We start from the raw sequence: 21,482 nt of genomic DNA, 5'->3' as shown, positions 1-21,482 counted from the left end.
TATGAGGCTTAACACCTATGCTTTAGGTTGGAAGACAAAGCCCGGCACTTTGTAGAACGTAAATGAATGAATACACTTTTATTGTACACCAAAAATAAAAAGTAGTTACAGAGATATACATAGTAAGAGAGTACAATTTGGTGGCCTTATAGGCCCAGAAGGAAAAAAACATAGAAAAGGGGTAGGTGGTGCAATAAATAAGATTTAAAAATTATACAAATATATGAATAAAATATATATATAAGGTGTTTCTTGCATGCCCCATAATTGCCCCCCACTGCTATGTTTAAAGGCGATAGTTTTCTACTTAAAATCAGGTAGGCAATCTGTTATGATCCGTAAATTATTCCTGTAAATAAAATGCTAGGAGCGGTCAGTCAGAAAAAGAGTTAAATTATTATAGACAAACAAATTGCTCAAAGCATTTATTCTTGGAAAGCGATATTATTCTTTAATTTTTCATACATGTACTTTTTATTGGCATCCATATTAAGGGGAAAAACGACCTTCATCGCTTCTATTCCAAAAAAAACTGTAATTATTCGTAGGAGATCGCACAAAAAAAGTGAAACTTTATTTAATACACGCTCGTGTGCTTCTGTTGCTCAGGTGTTCATGTTCAAAAGTTCTCTTATTCTAATTTTTTTTCTCCACCATGCTTAAATAATACTCCTTTTAGGTATTTGTTACGCATGGCAGTATAATAGAGCTTACAGCATAGAGCTGTATGAATACAGATACAATTGATAAAATTTTTGCATATAATATAAGCATTAATTAACACGTCTTTAGATACTCGTATATTGAACTTCTAGTTCATCCTAAAAACATTTAGCGACATTGTGTTTTTTGTGTTAGTTGATTTTTGTTTATTTTATTTTAAAGCAGGGTTGATACGTTGCGCTGGTTTATTGGTATATATGGATGATATGGTGCTTGATAACAAATCAAAGTATTTTTTGATGTTGATGCTGAGTTTGGTATGATGCCGTTTTGAGCATGATCAACATAGTATTTTAATAATTGATTTAATTTTACTTAACACAGTTGCATAAGAGGATACTTATGTTTTCTAAAATATAAAATAACATGATACTGCATTAATACTACTACATACTAGATTGAATTTGTTTATTATTTATTAGATTTAGATCTTACCTAGTTGTCTGTTTGAGATACATTAACTTAAAAAAAGGTAATTTACAGAAAGAAAAAGAAATAAAAATAATGTTATTTTTTTATTTTTAATGAATTTTAATGACAAAAATCACTCAATCACAAAATCATTTCAGATGTTAGTTGAGTGGTAGTGACAAAAAAATCCTAAATGTCCATGATAAGGAATAAATTCAGAAGTGGTTTATTTTAAATTCTTAAAAAAATTCGTAACACAGTTTTAGACATCGTAATGCTTGCAACAGTTAATTTTGGATGTGTTGCTATCTATGTAGAACAAAAGAGGTACCTAATTTGTGTCTGACAAATTAAAATTATTAAACACCCGCCAGTTGTGTCATAGTCTAGAATGAACTATTAAATCACTCGGTGGGCTACTGTAAGCATCCAACAGTCATGGACCAAAATCGAATGTCTCGGGCAGAATGCGCGCGCATTCCCCGTCTCACACCGCACCGCTCCGAACGCCCATTGATGATCTCCTTAATCTCAATATTCTATACGAACATTATTCGTATACGAAGTGATAACGTAATTTTTTATTTTATAATATAAAATTATTAAAAGAGAAATACAGATTATACCAGTATTTTGCTATAGTAAATCGGATTGCTGTTATTCAGCAGTATTCGTTTGGGCGCTGGCCGTATTCGCTAGGTTTGGGCGTCGCTGCGTCTCGGCTTTCGGCGGGCGGACGGTGCGCGGCAGCGGCCGGCGACCGTGCGCGACAGAGCCGCCACGCACGCTCGCCTCGCGACCCAGTCCGCTCTGACGTTTTACCAAGTCGCCGGTGTATCCGCGTTGAATAGCTTACTAGACCGTGCCGCCGCAGAAAATTGTGCGCATTTTTTGAATAATTCGATTATTGTGATAAAAGTTAGGGGTTTGTTGGCAGCGGGTACCGTCAGAGTAGGCAGCGGCCGCGGAGCAGCAGGGGTCAGGCACACGAGAGGCGCGGGCAGATCTCGCTGCGGAGCGAGGCTCCCGAGCAGCTGGCGGTGTTTACACGCCGCGTCGCCCGTGCGCTTGCTCGCTGTAACATACACCCCTAATATACTATTCGGTGCTGCGAAATTTTTACTTAGCGAAGCTGCTTTGGAGGTATTTAATGCTTATTAAACCCGTATCTCCACAGTGAGCAAGGTCGTTGCGCACATTATCACAGTGTCACGAACCGTTCAGCATACGCATCGAAATCATTGTTCATTCGAGTGATTTCACAAGTACATAAATATGGGTGCAAAAGAAAGCGTGGAGGCTGCTAAATTTTCTACGACCAATTGGAACAATTTCGAGGTTCGTAGTATCTTTGAATTAATTTGCACATGGAGTGTTTGTATCCCCTTCGTCCTCGTGTATTTTTTGTAATGTGGGCATTTAAACATTGAATAAAGTGATATTACTTGAATTTAAAGAAATATTTGTATGCACAGTAAAGCAATGCAACCCTATGCATGTACACACGTTTGATAAAAAAATTATTAAATATTTAACCCTGTGTCTAAAATGGTGGTCGGCGCACATAATTGGATTTTGTAATGACTCACGTTTTCCAAATTTATTGTTTTGTTAAAAAATATATTAACTAAGTCAGTTTAAAAGTATATGTATATGTGTTTTGAAATTTTTAACCCCCTATCAATAACCATAACGATCTCACGTACCTATTTATAAAAAAAAAACATATTTTCTTCGCTACCTTGATATTGATGTGTAACTAAATATTTGTGATGAATGAAAATGGCACCTACTATTTAGTAAATGTTTTTCACCAGAATTGTTAATAAGTTATACCGAAATAAATTAATAACGTACTGCAAAACTTATAACCAACCTTATATACACCACCTTTACATAATAAAGGTAGAAATGTCTGGCGAATTTTAAACAGCGAAGCCAACTAGGTTGACCTACATATAGCTACATAGACAAATCTACTGTAATTGAAGACCTATCGCGAGATCTAAATACTTCTCCTGAATTTTAATTGCTATTTAAACGCATTGACTTAGTCACTCGATTAAGTGTATAAATATTATAAAAAAGACACTTTTCAAATTTAGTTTAAGATATTTATTAGTAGTCATTAATTAAATATTAGAATCATAGCTACTCTTAGAAATATTAGAGAATGTTGGTGTAAGAATTCCTATATTATATTCGTGAATAGATTAGCGAAGATCAATTAAATCAGGATAGAGTAGTACATAAACGTCATCTATTGATAACTAACGAAAAACATTTAAGTTGCAAACCTAATTCTCCCATGTAACAATGTAGATAGTAAATAAATTCAACTACCAAAGAATCGCCATTATATATATGGCAATATATTAATAAATTTATTTTGTCGTAAATATTTAAAGATACAACTAATGAATCTAAGCAAAGATATACATGCAGCTCAATATTATCTTAAGCTATTTTAGTGAAATGCATGTGTTTTGCAGTAAAGCATTTGAATAGAAGTATGTGCAAATTTCTCAAGTTATAATAAAATGCCCGAGAATCAAAAAAAATATACGACTTATTCCATTCGATAAATAGTTTGTATGGATTTTAAAAGCGTCTGCTTGTGTTTTCGTGAATTTTGTAAGTACTTAACAGTTTTATCATGCATGTCCATTTCATTAAATAAGTACATAACAGTCAAATCAATAAAATATAATATGTTACGAAAGGCCGTCATCCACTACGATTTATTTACCTAATGAAATCAAATTTTATTTTTTTAACATCTGAAATAATTCAGAATAAACGTAATATAATGAGATAGATAATAATCAACGTTTATTTTTTTTAAATGTTTATTAATAAAAATCGTTGTGTGGTGACTTTCTTTTAAATGCATGCTTTTTAAATAATTGAATAGGCATTAGTAAAATTATTGAATAAAGCACTATTAAAAAAATAACTGTTTTTTATTACATGTTTTTGTTTATTAAGAATCAATTATATATATTTAATATCATATCGATATATCTTTGAATATTGAATTAAAGTGTACTTAAATAAAAAACAAAGTAACTTGCTCGCAAAATATAATAATTATAATTTTTAATTTAATATATTTAATACATGAAAAAAATATACAAAGTATAATAATGAAAAAGTAAGGAGATTTTTTTTAGTTTCTTCGAATGGTTCTTGGCTATGGCCTAAACGAAATAGAACCATGAGACGCGATATTTTTTATTTTATCTATGGATCACTAACGTCACTTATGGTTGCAGCATGGAGTGAAACACCACTATAGGCACGGAACTCAGCGCTCCCAGAGTCTCAACCGTGGTCACTCGCTGTCGCGCTCCGATGGCACCTGGTGACATCACGGGACCACGGGTAACTCATATTTATAACAAACACTAACGAATGCCGATAAATGCGTAGGATTGATGGTTTTTTTAAACAAATCCTGCTGTGCTATTAGGCAGTCTCCAGAAAGCATGCTATGCACCTCCAAGAATCAAGATCTTGGATACAAAGTTTCTTTAAGCTCCATTTTCAATTATTTCTTGTTATAGTGGCAATAGAATTATACATTCTGTTCAACAATAGAAAATTTCAACTTTTTAGTAAAATATAGCTCGCGGATATAGGGTCCATTTAAGCTTATTTCTAGTATCCCGTTGGAACCCTTAAGGTACGGAACCATAAAAAGGGTTTACAAATTCTGGACAGTAACGTCAGTTTTACAAATAAAGCTAAAAAAATTGTTTGGACCAAACATTTTGTTTTTAATTTGCGTAAAATGTGTCTTTACTTCATTATGTAGAACAGTACGCGTGATCCTTGCTGGATAGACCGAAAGAAATTGCAAATGGCCAGGCAGATGTAGTTTCTTTAGGAATTCAATGTTAATTTTGGTGTCTGTGAGAAACTTCGTGAGATCCTAAAAATCTCTTAAGTCCTAACACTTAGGTGACACGCTATCCCCGCTCCGATAGAAAAAATATCTATAGTAGAGGGGCTCTATCGCCGGTTCGAATGGCAGACTCTAGCGTAAAGAAGCTAGAAAGGAACTCAGCAGATGTTCTTTTCCAATATCCACAATTTACAATATAACTTTAATTTTTCTACCTTGTGAGAGATGAAAGCGGAGCAGGATGCTTCCAAACAACCTTTTCACTAAGTAATTTATCATTTGTTTTTTTAGTAACCTCGCCGTGATAAAACTTATGCATTGGTAGGTCCCAAATTACCTTACCTTATTTTATATTATAAAAGCATATACTCAATGCCACAAATGACTCCTCATGTCTAAGGGTCCATCTCCATTTATCCATACCTTTCTGTACTTTTTGAAGTTGTAGTAAAAAAAAGTTTTATAACTCCATAAACATTATAAGTTTTTGAAGTATGCATTCAATTACAGGCAGCGTAGTAACGTGCGCCGAGTGCGGGCAGCGAACGATGGGCAACAAGCTGTCATCTTGTTCTTGCGCGCCCATCCTCCGCAAGGCGTACCGCTACGAAGATAGCCCGTGGCAGAACTCCCGCCGTCGAGATGGTCATCTGTTGAGGTATTACAGCCTCTGCTAATGCTTTTTAACTGGCCCCCAAAAAATTGCAGTTTTCCATTTGTTCCAATTCATTATTAACCGATCTAAATACAGCGATTATATTTTGGGTGATTTGCATTTTTCTTATTTGAATCGATCATTTAAAAACACTACATATTATATAAGCGGAAGTTTGGAGAGATTTTTTATTTAATCGCATCAGAACGGCTGGACAGATATGGAGAAAAATTACAGTACAAAGATTAATTATAGTTTGTAAGAGCACAAGAGCTACTTTTTATTCCGGGAAACTAACGGTTTCCACGAGTTTTGGTTGACACCGTATTACCGTATTTGACTAACTCTTAGTCGCGGGAAACAGCTTGTATTAAAATATAGATAACTTTGCTTTTGTAGTTTAAGCTAACACCAAAAAAATAAATATTACCAATTTCTTTGAACCAAAACCCTAAACACAATATTCTTAGAACAAAATATTTTTTTTCCTAAACTTTTACAGGTTGAAAAGCGTATGAAAAATAAAATTCTACACCATCATTTTTAATAAAGTATTAACCAAGGCGTAACGTAGCAAAGCGCGTAAGATAGCAAAAGATACATCTGGTAATTAAATAAATAAAAAGTAAGGAGAATATAGTGAGGTTGTGTTAATTTCTTTACTGAACAATCATTTAATAGATATACATAATTCATAATTCAGAAAATTCTCTTTCCAGCTAAGTGAATTACTATTCGAAACTACTATTTCATTAGTGTTAAACATCGCAATTGTCTCTACATTTATACAATCCAAAAAATATCATGCCTCAACTCGAGAAACGACCCTTTATTAATAACCGAAATATTTATTTTTCGATTGCTTTAGTTAATAAAACAGATTGCAAGATCTAGAAATTAATACTGATACTATAAATGGGAAGTGCGTTTGTTGGTTTGTTTGTTTGCTTTCCTTGACGCCCTAACTTTACAATCAACTTGATATTTGGCATAGAGTTAGTTGAAAGGACGTAGAGTAAAATTGGCTAACTTTTTATACAATCCACGAGATTAGTAAAAAAACCATAATAATAACGGTGGATTAAGAACGCGGGCGACAGCTAATCTTCTTCTTCTTCTTTCGCCTGGCTTTTATCCCAATTCATTTGCGCGGGCGACAGCTAATGAATTAAATAAACGAAGGAGAGAAGAAAGTGAGATTGTTTCAGTTTCCTTACTGGGTAATCTTCTGTTACCACATTTCTCTGTTATAGTTAGCTGTACATCTTTTACTCTATAGATTAGAATTAATGTTGAAAGATTCATGGTTTGATTCTCGATTTCAATTCAGATGAGTGTTAATGAGGCAGCCTTAGATTCAATCTTATTTTAAAGGAACGCATAGTGGGGAAAATGTTATCGGATAGGGCATTCTAGAACTTTCCAGCGCGTATTAGCAACGAGGAATTTAATTACATAAAATGTCTCCTATATTAGTTGCCCCCTGCAGGGTTAGCAAAGGCAGGAGACAAAAATTATAAGACTCGATTATATCCCCTGACAATGGATATAATTTAACGTGTCTACCTGCAAAAGAACGGGAATATGAAGTAGGAGAAGTTAAGCCCCGTTTATGATAACACATATTATTACTTGGATATTACTTGAACTTGTGCGCCAGTGCTCTCAGAGTTGATACAGTTATGGAAGAAGATGAATTTGTACCCTTTTCCCGGGGAGATAATTGTCTCCTGCTCATGCTAGCCGTGCAGATGGCTTAAGATAGAAGAGAATACATGGTTGTTTAAGTGAGTACGCGTCTTATTTTATTTCAAGTATGCGTTTTAGTTAAAAATTACATTAGGTATAATTATGTTATGTACATTCCTACGCCATTTCTGCGATGCATGTTCACTACTAAATTATGTACTGAATTTCCCATGTGGCCTGCACGCAATCCCTGAAGAGACAACTGGGTCATACGCGAATACGAAATAATGATTGAATAATGAAGTAAATGTCCTGCAAGTTTTGCGAATTGCGCAATGATACTATACATTTTTAATGGTGGAGGTAGGTGTCTCAAATTTAGAAGAGCGATAAACAGATTAACGTTATAACTAAGTTTGCCATCAGCTTTGAGTTTAAAACTTTGTTATGTTATTGTTATTTTTTTTCTGTTTAAGAATAACGCAAAAACAAGTTTTTATAGTACTAAGCAGTTGCCCGTAGGAAAAAACTTTTTTCAGTATATAGTAGTTTAGTTTTTTTCAACCAGTTTTGTTACATTTATTTGCTAAAACTATAATAAACTTTCGTATAAAATTATTTTGAAAGAACATGAACGTGTTGCATAAAAACCATCTATAAATCACAACCTCTGTGTCTGCTCGTACATTTTCCACGTAATCACAAAGTAATTAGCAAGATCATCTATCCCGGAATGTATTATCGAGATACTTTGGAATCGGGGTTAAAAGTGCATCGTATTTGTACTGCAGCTGAACATATACTGTGACTTTATGGTGAATTGAAATATAATGCGGCAGCGTTTGAATTCCACGTTATGCCAATTAGCATTTAGTAATGAAGTTACTTTCTTATAACATTAACGCAAAAGGTTCCTAAATGAATGTTGCTTATATTGCGTAAACTTCTGGTAAGACAAAATGTGTCATCAAATAAAAACTTCCAAAAATAATTCAACATTATAACCATTTGCTTGAGAACAATGCAGGTTTTTAATATATCGTTAGTCGTGTATCTTCCAGGCTTTGGGCAGAGGTGTTCCACGTATCAGCCAGTGGAGCCGGCACCGTCAAATGGCAGCAGGTGTCAGAAGATCTGGTCCCAGTGAACATCACCTGCATTCAGGACTCGCCGGAATGCGTGTTCCACATAACCGCATATAACTCGCAGGTTGACAAGATACTGGACGTTAGACTATTACAGCCGGGTACGTTAAAGTTTCATATTTTTGTTTGTACGAGAGTGCGAGGGCAATTTTCAGAAGCTGGTCGATTGCTGCGAAAGTTTGTAATATATCTATCTAACACCTTTAAACGAGCAGTTCTTGTATATATGTGCCTTTATATATATATATATATATATATATATATATATATACTACGAGTCTCGCGACTTCGTCGCGATGTAATTTTGTTAGCACCGAAATTAAAAAAAAATCGCCAACGCCTATTTACAGCACCTCAAAATCAGTTCCATACGTTATAAGTTAACAGTCACACCTAAATAGATACTCTCTATAACCCTCTGTACATTTTTTGTATTTTACATCTTTATAAAAGCGAAGTTTAAAAAATTACTGTTTGAAACTCTGCATATATTATAAATAGGATATTAGTAGGGTGATTTAAGCGGCTGCCTACCTGCGTCTTCGTCTGTGTGAAGTTCCTTATTTCCCGTGAGCTTGAGTAGATCTCCCGAGTTACCTATGCCCTTCTGCAGAAATAATGCTACCGACAAATTTCAATTTACTTAAGATCGGTTCAATAGTTGATACGGTAGATGGCTATACGGTACGTTAGATGGAAGTTTCAACGAATCTATTTATATCTAACTTCAAACTCCTGTTCTACCTCCTCGGTGGTAGATTTGGATACAATATTTTCTTAACTTTAAAAGAAACCTATTTTCCGAATTTCAGGTTTGTGGACTTGGTAATACAAATATTGAGCGAAAACTTTCTTCCTCTATTAACCACCTTAACCACCCTTAAAAAATTATATTCCAAAAAAGTTGAAATTAAAAAAAAGTTGATATATGCACTTTTAATTTATAATCACTAACCTAAATGCGAATTACAGTGTCTTTAACCTCGATAGCATACGACTTTCATACAAACTTCCAACCCCTGTTTTTCCCCTTTAGGGGTAGATTTGAATAAAAAAAAATCTGAACTGATGTTTATGCTTTAAAAGGAACAAAGTTTTCACATTTCATGCTTGTAGGCTAATTATTAAAAAAATCAGAAAAAACTTTCATCCCCAATTTCCCACGCTTAAGGGGGGATTTTCCAAAACAATTTATACAGGTTTTTATAATTTAAAGCTGCTACCGAAATGCCGATTTCCACGTACCTAACTTCAATAACATAGAACTTTCATACAAACTTGTAATCTATGCCCCGTTTAATGGGATGATTTCTGAAAAACAGTTTATTAGCTGGCATCTATGTTTTACAAAGTACTTACCTTTCAAATTTCAAGTATATAGATTTACAATTCGTGAGAGTTCGTGATTAGTCAGTGAGTGAGTAAGTCAGTCAGTCAGTCAGTCGTTTTTTCTTTTATATATTTGGGTATATATGTATATATATAATCTGAATCTCGGAAAAAACTTTATCGATTTTACATGAAATTTGATATGCAGGGTTTTGAGGGCGATAAATCGATCTAGCTAGGTTTCATTTTTAGAAAAGGTCGTTTTATCCCTACATTTAGGCAATGAAAAACTGCTACAACATCATTAGAGTACGAAGGTAAATTTCGTCATCATCTTCCAGGTTATAATAGCTCAGGTGGAAATAAAGCCGCTCCCGAAAGTACAGATTTTTGATTGATTAAATTTTTTTTTGTTTTTTTTTGATTTACCGAAAAAAAAAATCAAGGCACTATGGTTTTTTACACAGTTCACTAAAAGGTTATGAGGTTGTGTACGTATTAAGTATAGTTTTTAAATGTTTATGTTAATGTTAAGTTTATGTTATATTTCCTATGATGTCATGAAGTTTAAACCATCTATTTGTTTTCATTATTAAGCACCTATTTAAAATTGTCTACGCTCTCTCAGAACATTTTCTTTTGCAACAAAAATGTCTGAAATTTAATATTCAGGTAATATCGTACTAATTCGTATAATATGGCTCTTATTTAGAATCATAATATACAAATAAAGTAAATGGAAACAATTAAATAGGTTTTGCATTTCCACATTTTCCTTGTCCCACTAAAAATAGTACAAATATTATGTTGTTGTAAAGTACAAATATAAAGTCATCAGGTTTAGATCATGGGGTCAATCTAAAAAACTAAAATAGTAAGTAATTTGCAATATTATAAAAAAGTCCACAATATTGTATTTTATTGAAATACCAAATACTGAAAATATTTTATGTCGAAATGAATCAACTTTTTTTGCTATAATTTTGAATAAATATTTTTAAGACAAGAAATTGCAAGATTAGTCTCCAAAATACAGTATGAAACAATATAAGAGAGGCCCAACCCGAGAAAAATCTACTATTTTATATTAACAAAACTCATGGCACTGTTTGATAGCTGCAACATTAATCAAAGTTTTTTTTCTCCACGATCTAGTAGTGAATTTTACGAGCAAATCTCAAAGCAGCAATGGCGGCCGACTCTGTAACCCAGTTTTAAATTTACACTAGATGGTGCGCGCATAATTGACCGAAATTCGCTAACACCTACTCGTAGGTACGGGAAAATGAATAGTGAATCAAATTTATTTTCCGAATGGTACGTAGTAATGAATATCGAAGCGCACCAGTCATGAAAAGGCATTATTATTAAATGAACCTTAAGTATTACTTCAATGAGTTAGATATTTCAGTTATTGAACATTTCATTCTTTTTGCCCGTTTTAAAAAGCGTGAGCGATTTTTTTGGTTTGAGATTATTTTTTATGAAATCTGAAATAAATCGTACTTGAAATTATAATTATTTCTCTAAATCCAGTAATATTGTTAATTTTTAAAGGTGTCTTGTACTCTCTTTTGAAATTACCTTGTATATTGTATGTAATGTACAGGTATTTTGCCATTATTATTGGTACTATATTTGAATAAGTCTCTAGAACACTGGAGAGTAAATTAACTCTCAGTATGTACTTTATTATCATTTTATTTTCAGGTACTCGCATTGGACAAGCTTCTGAATGCTTCGTTTACTGGAAAGATCCAATGACCAACGACACCTGGGGCCTCAACTTTACCTCGCCTATAGATGCAAAGCAATTCAGAGAATGTTGCGTGAGTTGCTTTATATTATATCATTATTCATGTACATCAAACTATGCGTTCAGGTCGTTTTGCTAAGGAATCTTTATTTCAAAATAATATAAATTGTCATTATGAAACAAAGTAATTCAGTAACGATGCTCTTACTTGAAGTCATTTTTAAAGGATGTTTTCTGCTATTCCATATAGCAGTTATACAATGAATAGTCGTACTCAGGGTTCATTCCAGTAAGCCACCGTATGCCGCTCAGCACAGTGCTGCTGCTATATAGGATTTACAGCCAGTAAAAAAAAAACTGCCGCCGATGTTAACATATTAGCTTGAATGTTTATGGTAGGTTTTAAATTTTTTTTATAATACTGAAGGTACAGTAGATTCTAATTTTTATCTTCGATTGATAAATTAGTTAATTTAAACATTAATTAATTAATGATGTAAAATTAATTTATTAATAACGGTCTGCGCCCTGCAGTATCGCTGGACGTTATTGGCTTAAACTCTCATTGGCCCCCCATTGACTTCTGTAACCCCGAAGCAATTTGATAATGCTGCACGGCATACGGTGATTAATTGGAACACACCCTTGATAAAATTTGAATAAATTCAGCATCAGCTCAAAACTTATATTCAAATAAGATGTTGATATTATTAAACAAGCTTTGAACTATATAGATGGCAGCAGATATCTGAATGCTTAGCTAATTATGATCGATTTTATTCAGTAACAATAGACTTTATTCTAAGATTATAGAGAGAAAAAGGAGGAAACATGAAGGGAAACTGAAAAGCTCATAAACCATTACCAAGATTTGCCATTTTATGATTTTAGTCACCATCATTCAAATTCTCACGTAAGGCATCCTCGAGCTACAGCCTGAAGTTGGAACCGCCGGGTAGCAAACAAAAATTCAAGACTAAAAGGAAACCAGTCTCAACACCGGCTAGTCCAAATCGATCAAGGTATTGTACAACATTTTTATCGTTCTCTTTAACACAGTTTTGAAAGCTGTGGTTCCAAACTCCAAAATTCAAACCACGTCGCGGTCAAGGGCAAAATTGTAGTAAAAAAAAAAACACTCCGAGATAGTAACATAATAAATCAACGCGTTATAACTCTATATAACGCCACTTGACGCGTTTGTTTTTGTTACCGAAAACACACTCCAAACTGTGTCGCATATTCAACTATCAAAACATCATCACCTGGCTATAGAAATTGTGCTATATATCCTACTGCCGGTCACAGGTTTCTGCTCTCATAAGAAACAAGGTTTTTATAGTTAAGACTTATAAGCTTGCTCCCAAAATGGTTTTGAGTCTAATCGCGTACGTGCTCAACGCAAAACTCCAGGCATGTAATTAGAATTTCTATTAACAAAACAAATAGCTAACAACTCCTAGCGCGACTCGGAATTAGAACTTATAAAATACCGCTGTGAGAAATCGAACATGCTTATATAAAATGTAGTGAAATACCAAAGTACAAGACCAACGGAATCATTAGCCGTATGGCGTAGTAATGTGTTCCTGGCTTTCTGTCTTAAACTAATTTGTTGACCTAACTAGCGTTCTTTTACAGTTGCATTTTAATATCTATTAATGTGATTGTTGTAAACGTTATAAATAAGGAAGCGGTGATGGCCTAGAAGATAGGCTATAGGCTGCCCTAGCGGGGTGACCGAGTTTGATCCCCGACACGCAAGTCTTACTTTTTGGAGTTATGTGCTGTTTTAATTGATGCAATCAAAATAGTATTAATTGCTTTAACGGTGATGAAATATATTGCGTGGAAACTTGTATGCCTTAGTCTTCATAACTCAGAGGCGTGTGAATTCTAGTAATGCGTGGTGGACTAAGGCCTAAACCTTTCTCATTCTGTGAGGAGACCTGTGCCCTGTAGTGGGCCGTTAATGGGTTGGTAGTGATCGTGTCGAATCGTAAACAAAATACTCAAATTAATATAAATAATAAATAAATATACTACGACAATACACACATCGCCATCTAGCCCCAAAGTAAGCGTAGCTTGTGTTATGGGTACTGAGATAGCTGATGAATACTTTTTTATGAATATAATACACATAAATACTTATAATATACAGATAAACACTCAGACACTGATAAACATTCATGTTCATCACACAAACATTTTCCAGTTGTGGGAATCGAACCCACGACCTTGGACTACGGCCGTCAAAATATAAACGTTAGTATTGTAATAACTATGCCCTAAATATTATGCTCATGTCCCATTCAAGGTGTCTTGAATCTTGACTAGTGATTAAAAGTTAAAGGCGTAAATTACTGTTGAGATTATTATCACAAAAATTCCAACGGGTAGTGGATTTATTTGAGTTAGTAATTAATAACATGAGTTTTTTAATTTCTAATCTTTGATTGACTAAGTATTATAATATCTCTAATTTATTTTAGTACTTATGGTTAATTTTGTGATACAGCCTAACCTACGGTCGTGAACCTCAGTGCACCTGCATGACGCAAGAACAATATGCCCGATTAAGAGCTCAAGATCCAAGATATCGTAAGTACAGAAAGGCAATGTTATCATCGCAATCAAAACTATTGATCTCAACTTTTTAAATAATTTACTTCATGCATAAATTAAAAATTAAATACTGTAACAATTTTGACATTATATATCAGTTTTTCGATTGAAATAATTCTTTTCAATGAATCTTCTAATACAACAGCAATAGTAGCATCTTGTTAAGATAACCTTATTTTTCATCTACTATCTATACCTATAGTAAAACTGTAACTGGAAGATTTCTGTACATTTAATATATTTTGAATATTTTGACCGGGGGATGCTTTATAATCGATACTGAGTCCAAAACTGATATTTATTTAATTTTGGTCTGTCTGTCTGTCCGGGCATCACGCGAAAACTACAGAACGAATTTAAATAAAATTTGGTATAGTGGTAGCTGATATTCCGGGTCAACATATAGGATACCTTTTATCCCGATAAATAATAAGGTTCCTCCGGGAAACGGGATGAAATTTTTTATCAATTTCACTTCATAGCTCCGTTAAATTTGAACCGATTTTAATCATTATTTTTTTATTTTTAAATGTATATTAAACAGTAGTATCTAATTTAATGAAGATCTCATAAATATTGTTGGAGATAAATGACATAACTCTTCACAAATAACAGCAAGGCATATGGGACAACGATCGAATACATGCGTACCATACTGCTTAATATTATAAATGCGAAAGTTTGTGTGGGTGGATTTCTGCGTTTATGTATGGATGTATGTATCAACTTAAATAATGACAAATTGCTCACTCAGTTTATCACGTAAAATAATAGTAGGTACATAGCACTCCATGATTATGATGTTAGCATCACATCTAGCTTCTCGATTGACTCATACGCGGACGAAGTCGCGAGGGTCCGCTAGTCATTGATAAAACAATAAATAAGTCAGATCATTGCAGTAAATACATTTTCCTTTAGTTTAATACAACTAAGAAATAAATATCAAAGCGGGCTACATAGTTATAAATAGTAAATTAGCGTGATATGAGGGTGAAAAATCTCGGGATTAAAAGTTTTTGTCTGGTGAATACTGTTATTAACTGTTGATAAAAAAGGTTATTTATTTTAGATCTTCTGGGAAAATTAACTGGGTAATTTTCCACCATAAACAATATCATATGTCCATTTCCAAGATGCAAGTTATATATATGCTAAACGTTGTTACGATCGGTACAGTGGTTGATACCACATATGTAAAAGCAAATAAACAGAGACAATTTCTCATTGTTTTGAAAAAAGGAACTGCTAAGTTTATTGCATGGCTTCTCGGAAATAATTTGCCTTACGAACCAGAGGTAGATTATCTATAAACGAACAGATTTAACGTTTCAAAACTATTTAGCAAGTATTTCCTTAGAAAAAAAATCTTTATTTTTTATGTTGGTCTAATCCAAAGTACAAAGTTAGAATTGTCAGTGTAATAAAATATTATTATGAAGATAGAGCCCAGGTAGTTGCAATTGCTTATTTTCCTTAGAGGTCTAAGTTTAATGTTAATTATTTCTGTCTAAGGAAATAACTCTTTTGATTTATGTCACCATTAGAGTCTCGCAGAAGTAGATAAATTATAATAAATAAGGGAAAAGTTATAATTTAATCGGAGTAAAAATTTATTTGGTAGTCGCAGATTAAAGTGAAATTAAGCTTTACGTTGGAACATGTATGTTATTTTTGAACTAGGCTCCTCAACTCTGCCACGTACCACTACACGTGCCATTGAAACAGATGCAGGCGCTGCTGGTGGCCCGACCGGACGGTCGGACAAAGTCGCGGCAGCTACCTCCTCTACGTCACTCTACGACAACGTCACCAGCTCCCAGCCTGCGAACCAAGCCCCACCAAAACGTAAGATATATTTTGTTCTCGACTAGCAGCTCAATAGAAATTGCCCTAATGTACCACATTATAAAATAACCTAAGAACAACGAGCCTTTTATGTTACGATTATTATTCGTACGGTCTTTATCTGACCTGAGACCAGTAAATATAACATGGAGATTTACGCCAATAAACAACCTTCACATGTTCCAGTTAAATCCCCTTATATTTATTTATTTAACTCTTTATTGTATACCACAAAATTAACATATACAAAAATATAATAAAAACAGACACTTAAAGAAAGAAGTAGAATACAAGAGTAAGAGATTCTGATAATAGTAACTTCAATGAGATAGCTACCATCTAGTTAATTCATTTAAATTTTTGTGACAATCTAATACAAATATTTGAGGATAGAGTTGGAAACAACTCAAAGGACTACTGTAAATAGCTAAAAATCGGTGCGGAATTTTAATATTAAACTATCTTGCAATAAAGTATCAGTTTAAAGTATCACGCCATAGATAATAAATTAGTATCTTGTTCTGCTGCTGTAAATCTGCAGCCCATTTTTTTAGTAAATCACTAATTTCATATTCACCCCTATTAACTATGATTTTTAACAGGATAATCATAAATTATGTGTAAATAATTGATCATCTAAACTCATCTATTCCAATCAGTTTTTAACATCGAGCACAATTAGAACTGTATATGTATCAATATTGTGTAAATCTGCATGCTTTTTACTTATATTAAACTACGTAGACACGTATAATACAATTGATATGAGGTTAAACTTAAAGAAAAATCATAAATTGATAAGTTTTGTACTTTATTGCAGCGGCAGCTCGTCAAACAGATACACAAGCACCAACACGACCTCCAAAGTCGCAAGAGACTTCGACTATGACTACAAATACTTCGACAGCTCCAAAAACTGTTACTGCCTCAGTGGGAACACATGGCACAAACGTAAGTAACATACGCTATTCTAAACATGTAGTTACATTCAACCATCATGTTCTTGAGAGTGCCTTGTTGTGCCCTACTAATATTATGAATGCGAAAGTCACCGGTTAGGCTTTTTATCACTCAGAAATCGGTTTTTTTTTGCACAGAGTCGTATGGGTATTTGTGACGTTCATCCCAGAAAGATGAAACTAAATGAAATCCTGAAAGTTCGGGTGACATTTAGAATCTTGGAATAAATTGATTGATACTTTTAAAATGAAAAAACCTGAAAATATTATAAATACGACACTGAATTAACATTCAAGAAAGAAAGTCACAGCCACAAATTTATTTCGTTATTCAATTCAATATTACCTATAACAGATTCGTTACCTTTAGATGTTTCCAATGTGCACGCAAATTGTTGTATGAAATAGGGTATATAAACCGCATAAGGGCACATGAAAGCCCTTTTATTTAATAATAAAAAAACAAGTCGCCGTTGCAACACGCTGCATTGAAACTGAGACATTTATTATCCATCGCTTTCCACCCATATAATATAATCTTGAAGTCGGTAAAAGACACGTCTAATATTCAATAATATAGGTACAGACCGAAAAAAAAAATGTTTTAAAGCTTGTTATCACTTCTTAAATTAACATTTTATATTTCAGATAAATGAAGAGTCACAAACCACTCCCGGACAAGCCAGCCAGCACGGTCAAGACCTCAAGTCCGAAGGTGTTCAGGCTGGTGGTACTCTAACATCCACCAAATCTTCAGCTACTTCCACACGCTCTAAGGAGCATTTACAGCATATGCCTAAGAGCGTTGATTACGGAGATGGGAATGAATCCGTGAGTGAATGAGTATTTTTATAAAATGGCCGATGTACAGAAATGTTCACGAAACTGAAATTGGCGCACCTTTTTCGTAGTCTGTCTAGTCTGGGATGCTTCGGCTGTGGCTAGTTAGCGAAAGAAACAGTAGTTAGTTATTTGAGACTTTAGAAGCAATTATATCTGCTAATTTATCGCAATATTGTCTTTTATTTCTTCATTATATCAGGTTTTCCATTACTATAAAATCGATTGTAAATAAATTCTAAACGTAACTGAATTAACTTACTGATATTTTCGATGGCTTAAAGCATTATTATTTAAAATGACTATTCATAAGAAATACGTTGACACCCTAAAAATAATTATTCTTCATTCGGATAAAAACCGCAACGAAATCAAAATAATAAATACTACTGCAAGCGGTGATAGTAATTCCTCAGCTGGTATTAAGATTCGGCTTTAACTTTTTTTTCTTTCAGTCCCGCGAGCAAGACAGACACACGATGCACAATCACAACGTTATCAATAACAACACATCTGGCTCTCGCCGTACGAAATCAAAGAGTACAGAAGACATGAATATGGGTAAGAGCGCATTAAACTTTAAACTTCAAGTCACGCAACTATGCTTAGTATCTTTTTTAAGGGGCAAAGTTCGGAACGAAGTTTTTCGCCAAAGAACCAAAGTAAGCGACGTAGCTCTTATAGCTAGCGAGCTGAAGTGGTAGTGCGCTGGTCACGTTTGTCAGAGGACCGACGGGCGATGCAGCCGAAAGGTCCTCAAGTTCAGACCACGACTTGACGAGCGCATTGTGGGGCGCCCGATTGTCCCGACTCTGTAGTGTGACGTGTTCCGAAAGAGCATCCGTTGGACGCAGAAGGCTGGGAGTTGAAAGAATCTTACAAGAGGCCTATGTCCAGCAGTATGCATATTGGCTGATGTTGATGACGAAGAGCGCTCACTTCATGAAATGAGAAAGGCTTATAATTATGCTATCTTGTCTTTCGTTACGTTTCGTATGTTATGGTTTTGCCAACGGATAAAGTTTGGTTAAGCAAATTTGACTACAAATCACGAGCTCCTGGCGATCATTCCCAAACCGAGTCAATAATTGTAAGGCATTGGGGTTAGGAATATCTGCCACAAAGTCAATTTTACTTTTGGGAGTTGAGAAGCCGGCAAAAGCATAAAGAGACATGAAAGCAGATATATTTTCTTAGAGAGCATAAGCTAAAACTCTCATAAGTAGTCGCATGCAGTTTTAAGATTTAAGACGTAGCAGCAAAAGTATGATATAAAATATTACTTTTATATAAATTGAGTTCTGCGATATCCAATATTCTCTCTTTTGGATACGGGATGCATATGAGAATGATAATATCTTATCTAATTGATTGGTAAACTCAGAGTAGTGGCATATTACTGCTATCGAGGTAGATAATATGACTTCTTTATTCAAATAGGCTAACAGATGATCCTTTTGGATTTAAAATACACATTCTGTCATAATTTTGAGGTGATCATGATAACTACGTTAGTATACTTAAAACTAGAGCTAAAAACATACGAAATCGTCATGCTTCCTTGGTTTGGCGATGGAGTTTTGAAGATGCTCGTAAATAATTAATTAACCCATCATGGAAAATAACCTTTATCATCGCTGAATATTTGCCTTTAAAGTGGTTTTACAAATAAAAATATAAATAATAGTAAAAGCAATAAGCCTACCCTAATAAAGACCTTTCAGAAGTAGACCGAAACTGCGGTTTCCTACAAGATGTCGCGAATAGTCTCTATAAAACTTATAAAACCAATACACAGGAAGGAACCACTTATTCTTAGATAAATGAATGCTCGAATATATAGGTAAATAGAAGTAATGTAAAGACTGTAACCTTTGGAATTCAAGGTATCACTTCACATTTTTAGCTAGTAGATTCTCTCAAGAAGCTAAAATTCGAATGATGACGCCATTTAGCAAAATGACATTTCGTGATTTTCGTCAATGCTACCAACTGTTATTAATTACAAAACATATGCTTTTGTTTAGATTCAAGTACTCTGAAGCGAATGTTGAAACCAATGCCCTCGACGGAGAGCCCCGTGACGTCACCAGAGATGGGTCGTCGTCGATACGGCGGAGCTGCGCCGTGTCCACCGACATGCGGGTCCCACGGCCACCGGCATCAACAGCACATGCACCATGGTCACTACGCCCACGTAGTGAATAACAACAGTCGGCAGGGCTCTCAAAGATACTCTTCCACAAAGTGAGTGCTTGTAACTGATCCCAAGAACACGTAGGGTACTTTTATAACCTTGCCTTACCAACTTATTACATCAACATCTGTCCTGTCATTTTGGCAATATAGTTGTACTAAAGATCTAACTCAAAGGAACCTACAATTTACGGGTTGAAAGTAGCATATATCACTTTACGGTCTATAAACTATGTAATTAGTACCAACGGGTCTTAATGTGATATTTTGAATGAAGCCGTTTTTTGTAGCCGTGGCGTGGGTGTTGGTGCGGCACCGAGCGGTTATCCAGGGCGAGGACTTTACTTAGAACTGGGTGGTGGAGAACGAGACCTCTCCCCACCATCTGATAACGTGATGTTCGACAATCAGTGTTACGCCACCACGCCATCCTCATCTAACGGCAACTCTGACCAAGAGCCTTGCCAACGTCGTGACCGAGACCCCCGACAACATCATCACGGAGTAAGTTTCACAATTAAGCTTCACCTATTTGAAAAATTGTAAATATAAACCGATGTTAAAATTTTGGATGTTATGCATATTGTCGCTTACGAAGCCCAAATATCAAATGTATAAAAGAATGTTTAAATAATTATTTTAACGCAGGAAAAATGCTTTGACCGAGTATAATTAATTTGTTAAAGCCTCAATTCAGGTTTATTAAATCTATTAAGTAGCAACCCCTGCACGGCGGGCTTGGACAGGAGACAATTATATCCCCGGGAAAGAACTTTTTTTTTCTTCTCCCGCATTGGCGCACAAGTGGAAATAAACAATAAACGGGGGTTAACTCCTATTCCATGTTCCCTGTTTTTCTCCCGCCTGTGCTAGCCCTGTATGTATATATTTGGTAAAAGGCCGAAAATTTAACTGCACAACATGTCTTAGTAGTTTTATTCGCCCATTAGGGGATTCTGACATTTTGAGAAAATTACAGAATACTGTAATTTTTCTGAAAGTTGCTGCCCAGTAGCGACCTTTCATTTTCACACAAAATCCATCGCTGTCACTTATGTATTTTGTACGAAGATGGCTGGTTGGCAACCCATTCGCATCGTTGCTGAATAGAACAACAGATAACACATCCCCACGCGTGTCCCAATGTCGGATGTTCATAGTTTGTTTCTGTTTCTATAAACTGTATTAATTTTATTCACCAGCGTGGCTAGTCTTTTCTAAGTCCCTCACTCCTATGATAGAACAATGTTAGGTCTGCGAATATAATATTAGGATGTAAATTTGCTTAGGCCCACAAGGCTACCTCTTTTTTAGGGAATTTGTAGGGCATGTTCCTAGCATGTCCTGGGAAGTATTGTTCAGGGCCATCTGCTTGGTCCGACAATTTTATCGCTAT

The 21,482-nt window shown here is 34.6% G+C and overlaps 1 protein-coding gene across 4 annotated transcripts in view; it reads left to right on the top strand.

Annotated features, from left to right (window-relative positions):
* The window catches only part of LOC120625704, a 163,947-nt gene that overhangs the window by 18,509 nt on the left and 123,956 nt on the right, over positions 1-21,482 (top strand). For 3 of the 4 annotated variants that reach the window (XM_039892847.1, XM_039892845.1, XM_039892844.1), the window contains exons 2-14: positions 2,312-2,472; positions 4,410-4,518; positions 5,552-5,699; positions 8,447-8,631; positions 11,570-11,688; positions 12,507-12,637; positions 14,137-14,219; positions 15,927-16,091; positions 16,912-17,042; positions 17,699-17,881; positions 18,346-18,451; positions 19,918-20,137; positions 20,377-20,590. In XM_039892847.1, coding sequence (XP_039748781.1) covers positions 5,590-5,699; positions 8,447-8,631; positions 11,570-11,688; positions 12,507-12,637; positions 14,137-14,219; positions 15,927-16,091; positions 16,912-17,042; positions 17,699-17,881; positions 18,346-18,451; positions 19,918-20,137; positions 20,377-20,590 — 1,647 coding nt within the window. In that variant the 5' untranslated portion in view covers positions 2,312-2,472; positions 4,410-4,518; positions 5,552-5,589. The remainder of the gene's footprint in view (positions 1-2,311; positions 2,473-4,409; positions 4,519-5,551; positions 5,700-8,446; positions 8,632-11,569; positions 11,689-12,506; positions 12,638-14,136; positions 14,220-15,926; positions 16,092-16,911; positions 17,043-17,698; positions 17,882-18,345; positions 18,452-19,917; positions 20,138-20,376; positions 20,591-21,482) is intronic. The other variant, XM_039892848.1, reaches the window with a different exon arrangement.

This window comes from Pararge aegeria, chromosome 8 (assembly GCF_905163445.1).
Source record: "Pararge aegeria chromosome 8, ilParAegt1.1, whole genome shotgun sequence".
NCBI lineage: Eukaryota > Metazoa > Arthropoda > Insecta > Lepidoptera > Nymphalidae > Pararge > Pararge aegeria.
The sequence above is the reverse complement of the archived record's forward strand: the minus strand, read 5'-3'. Positions and strand labels throughout refer to the sequence as shown.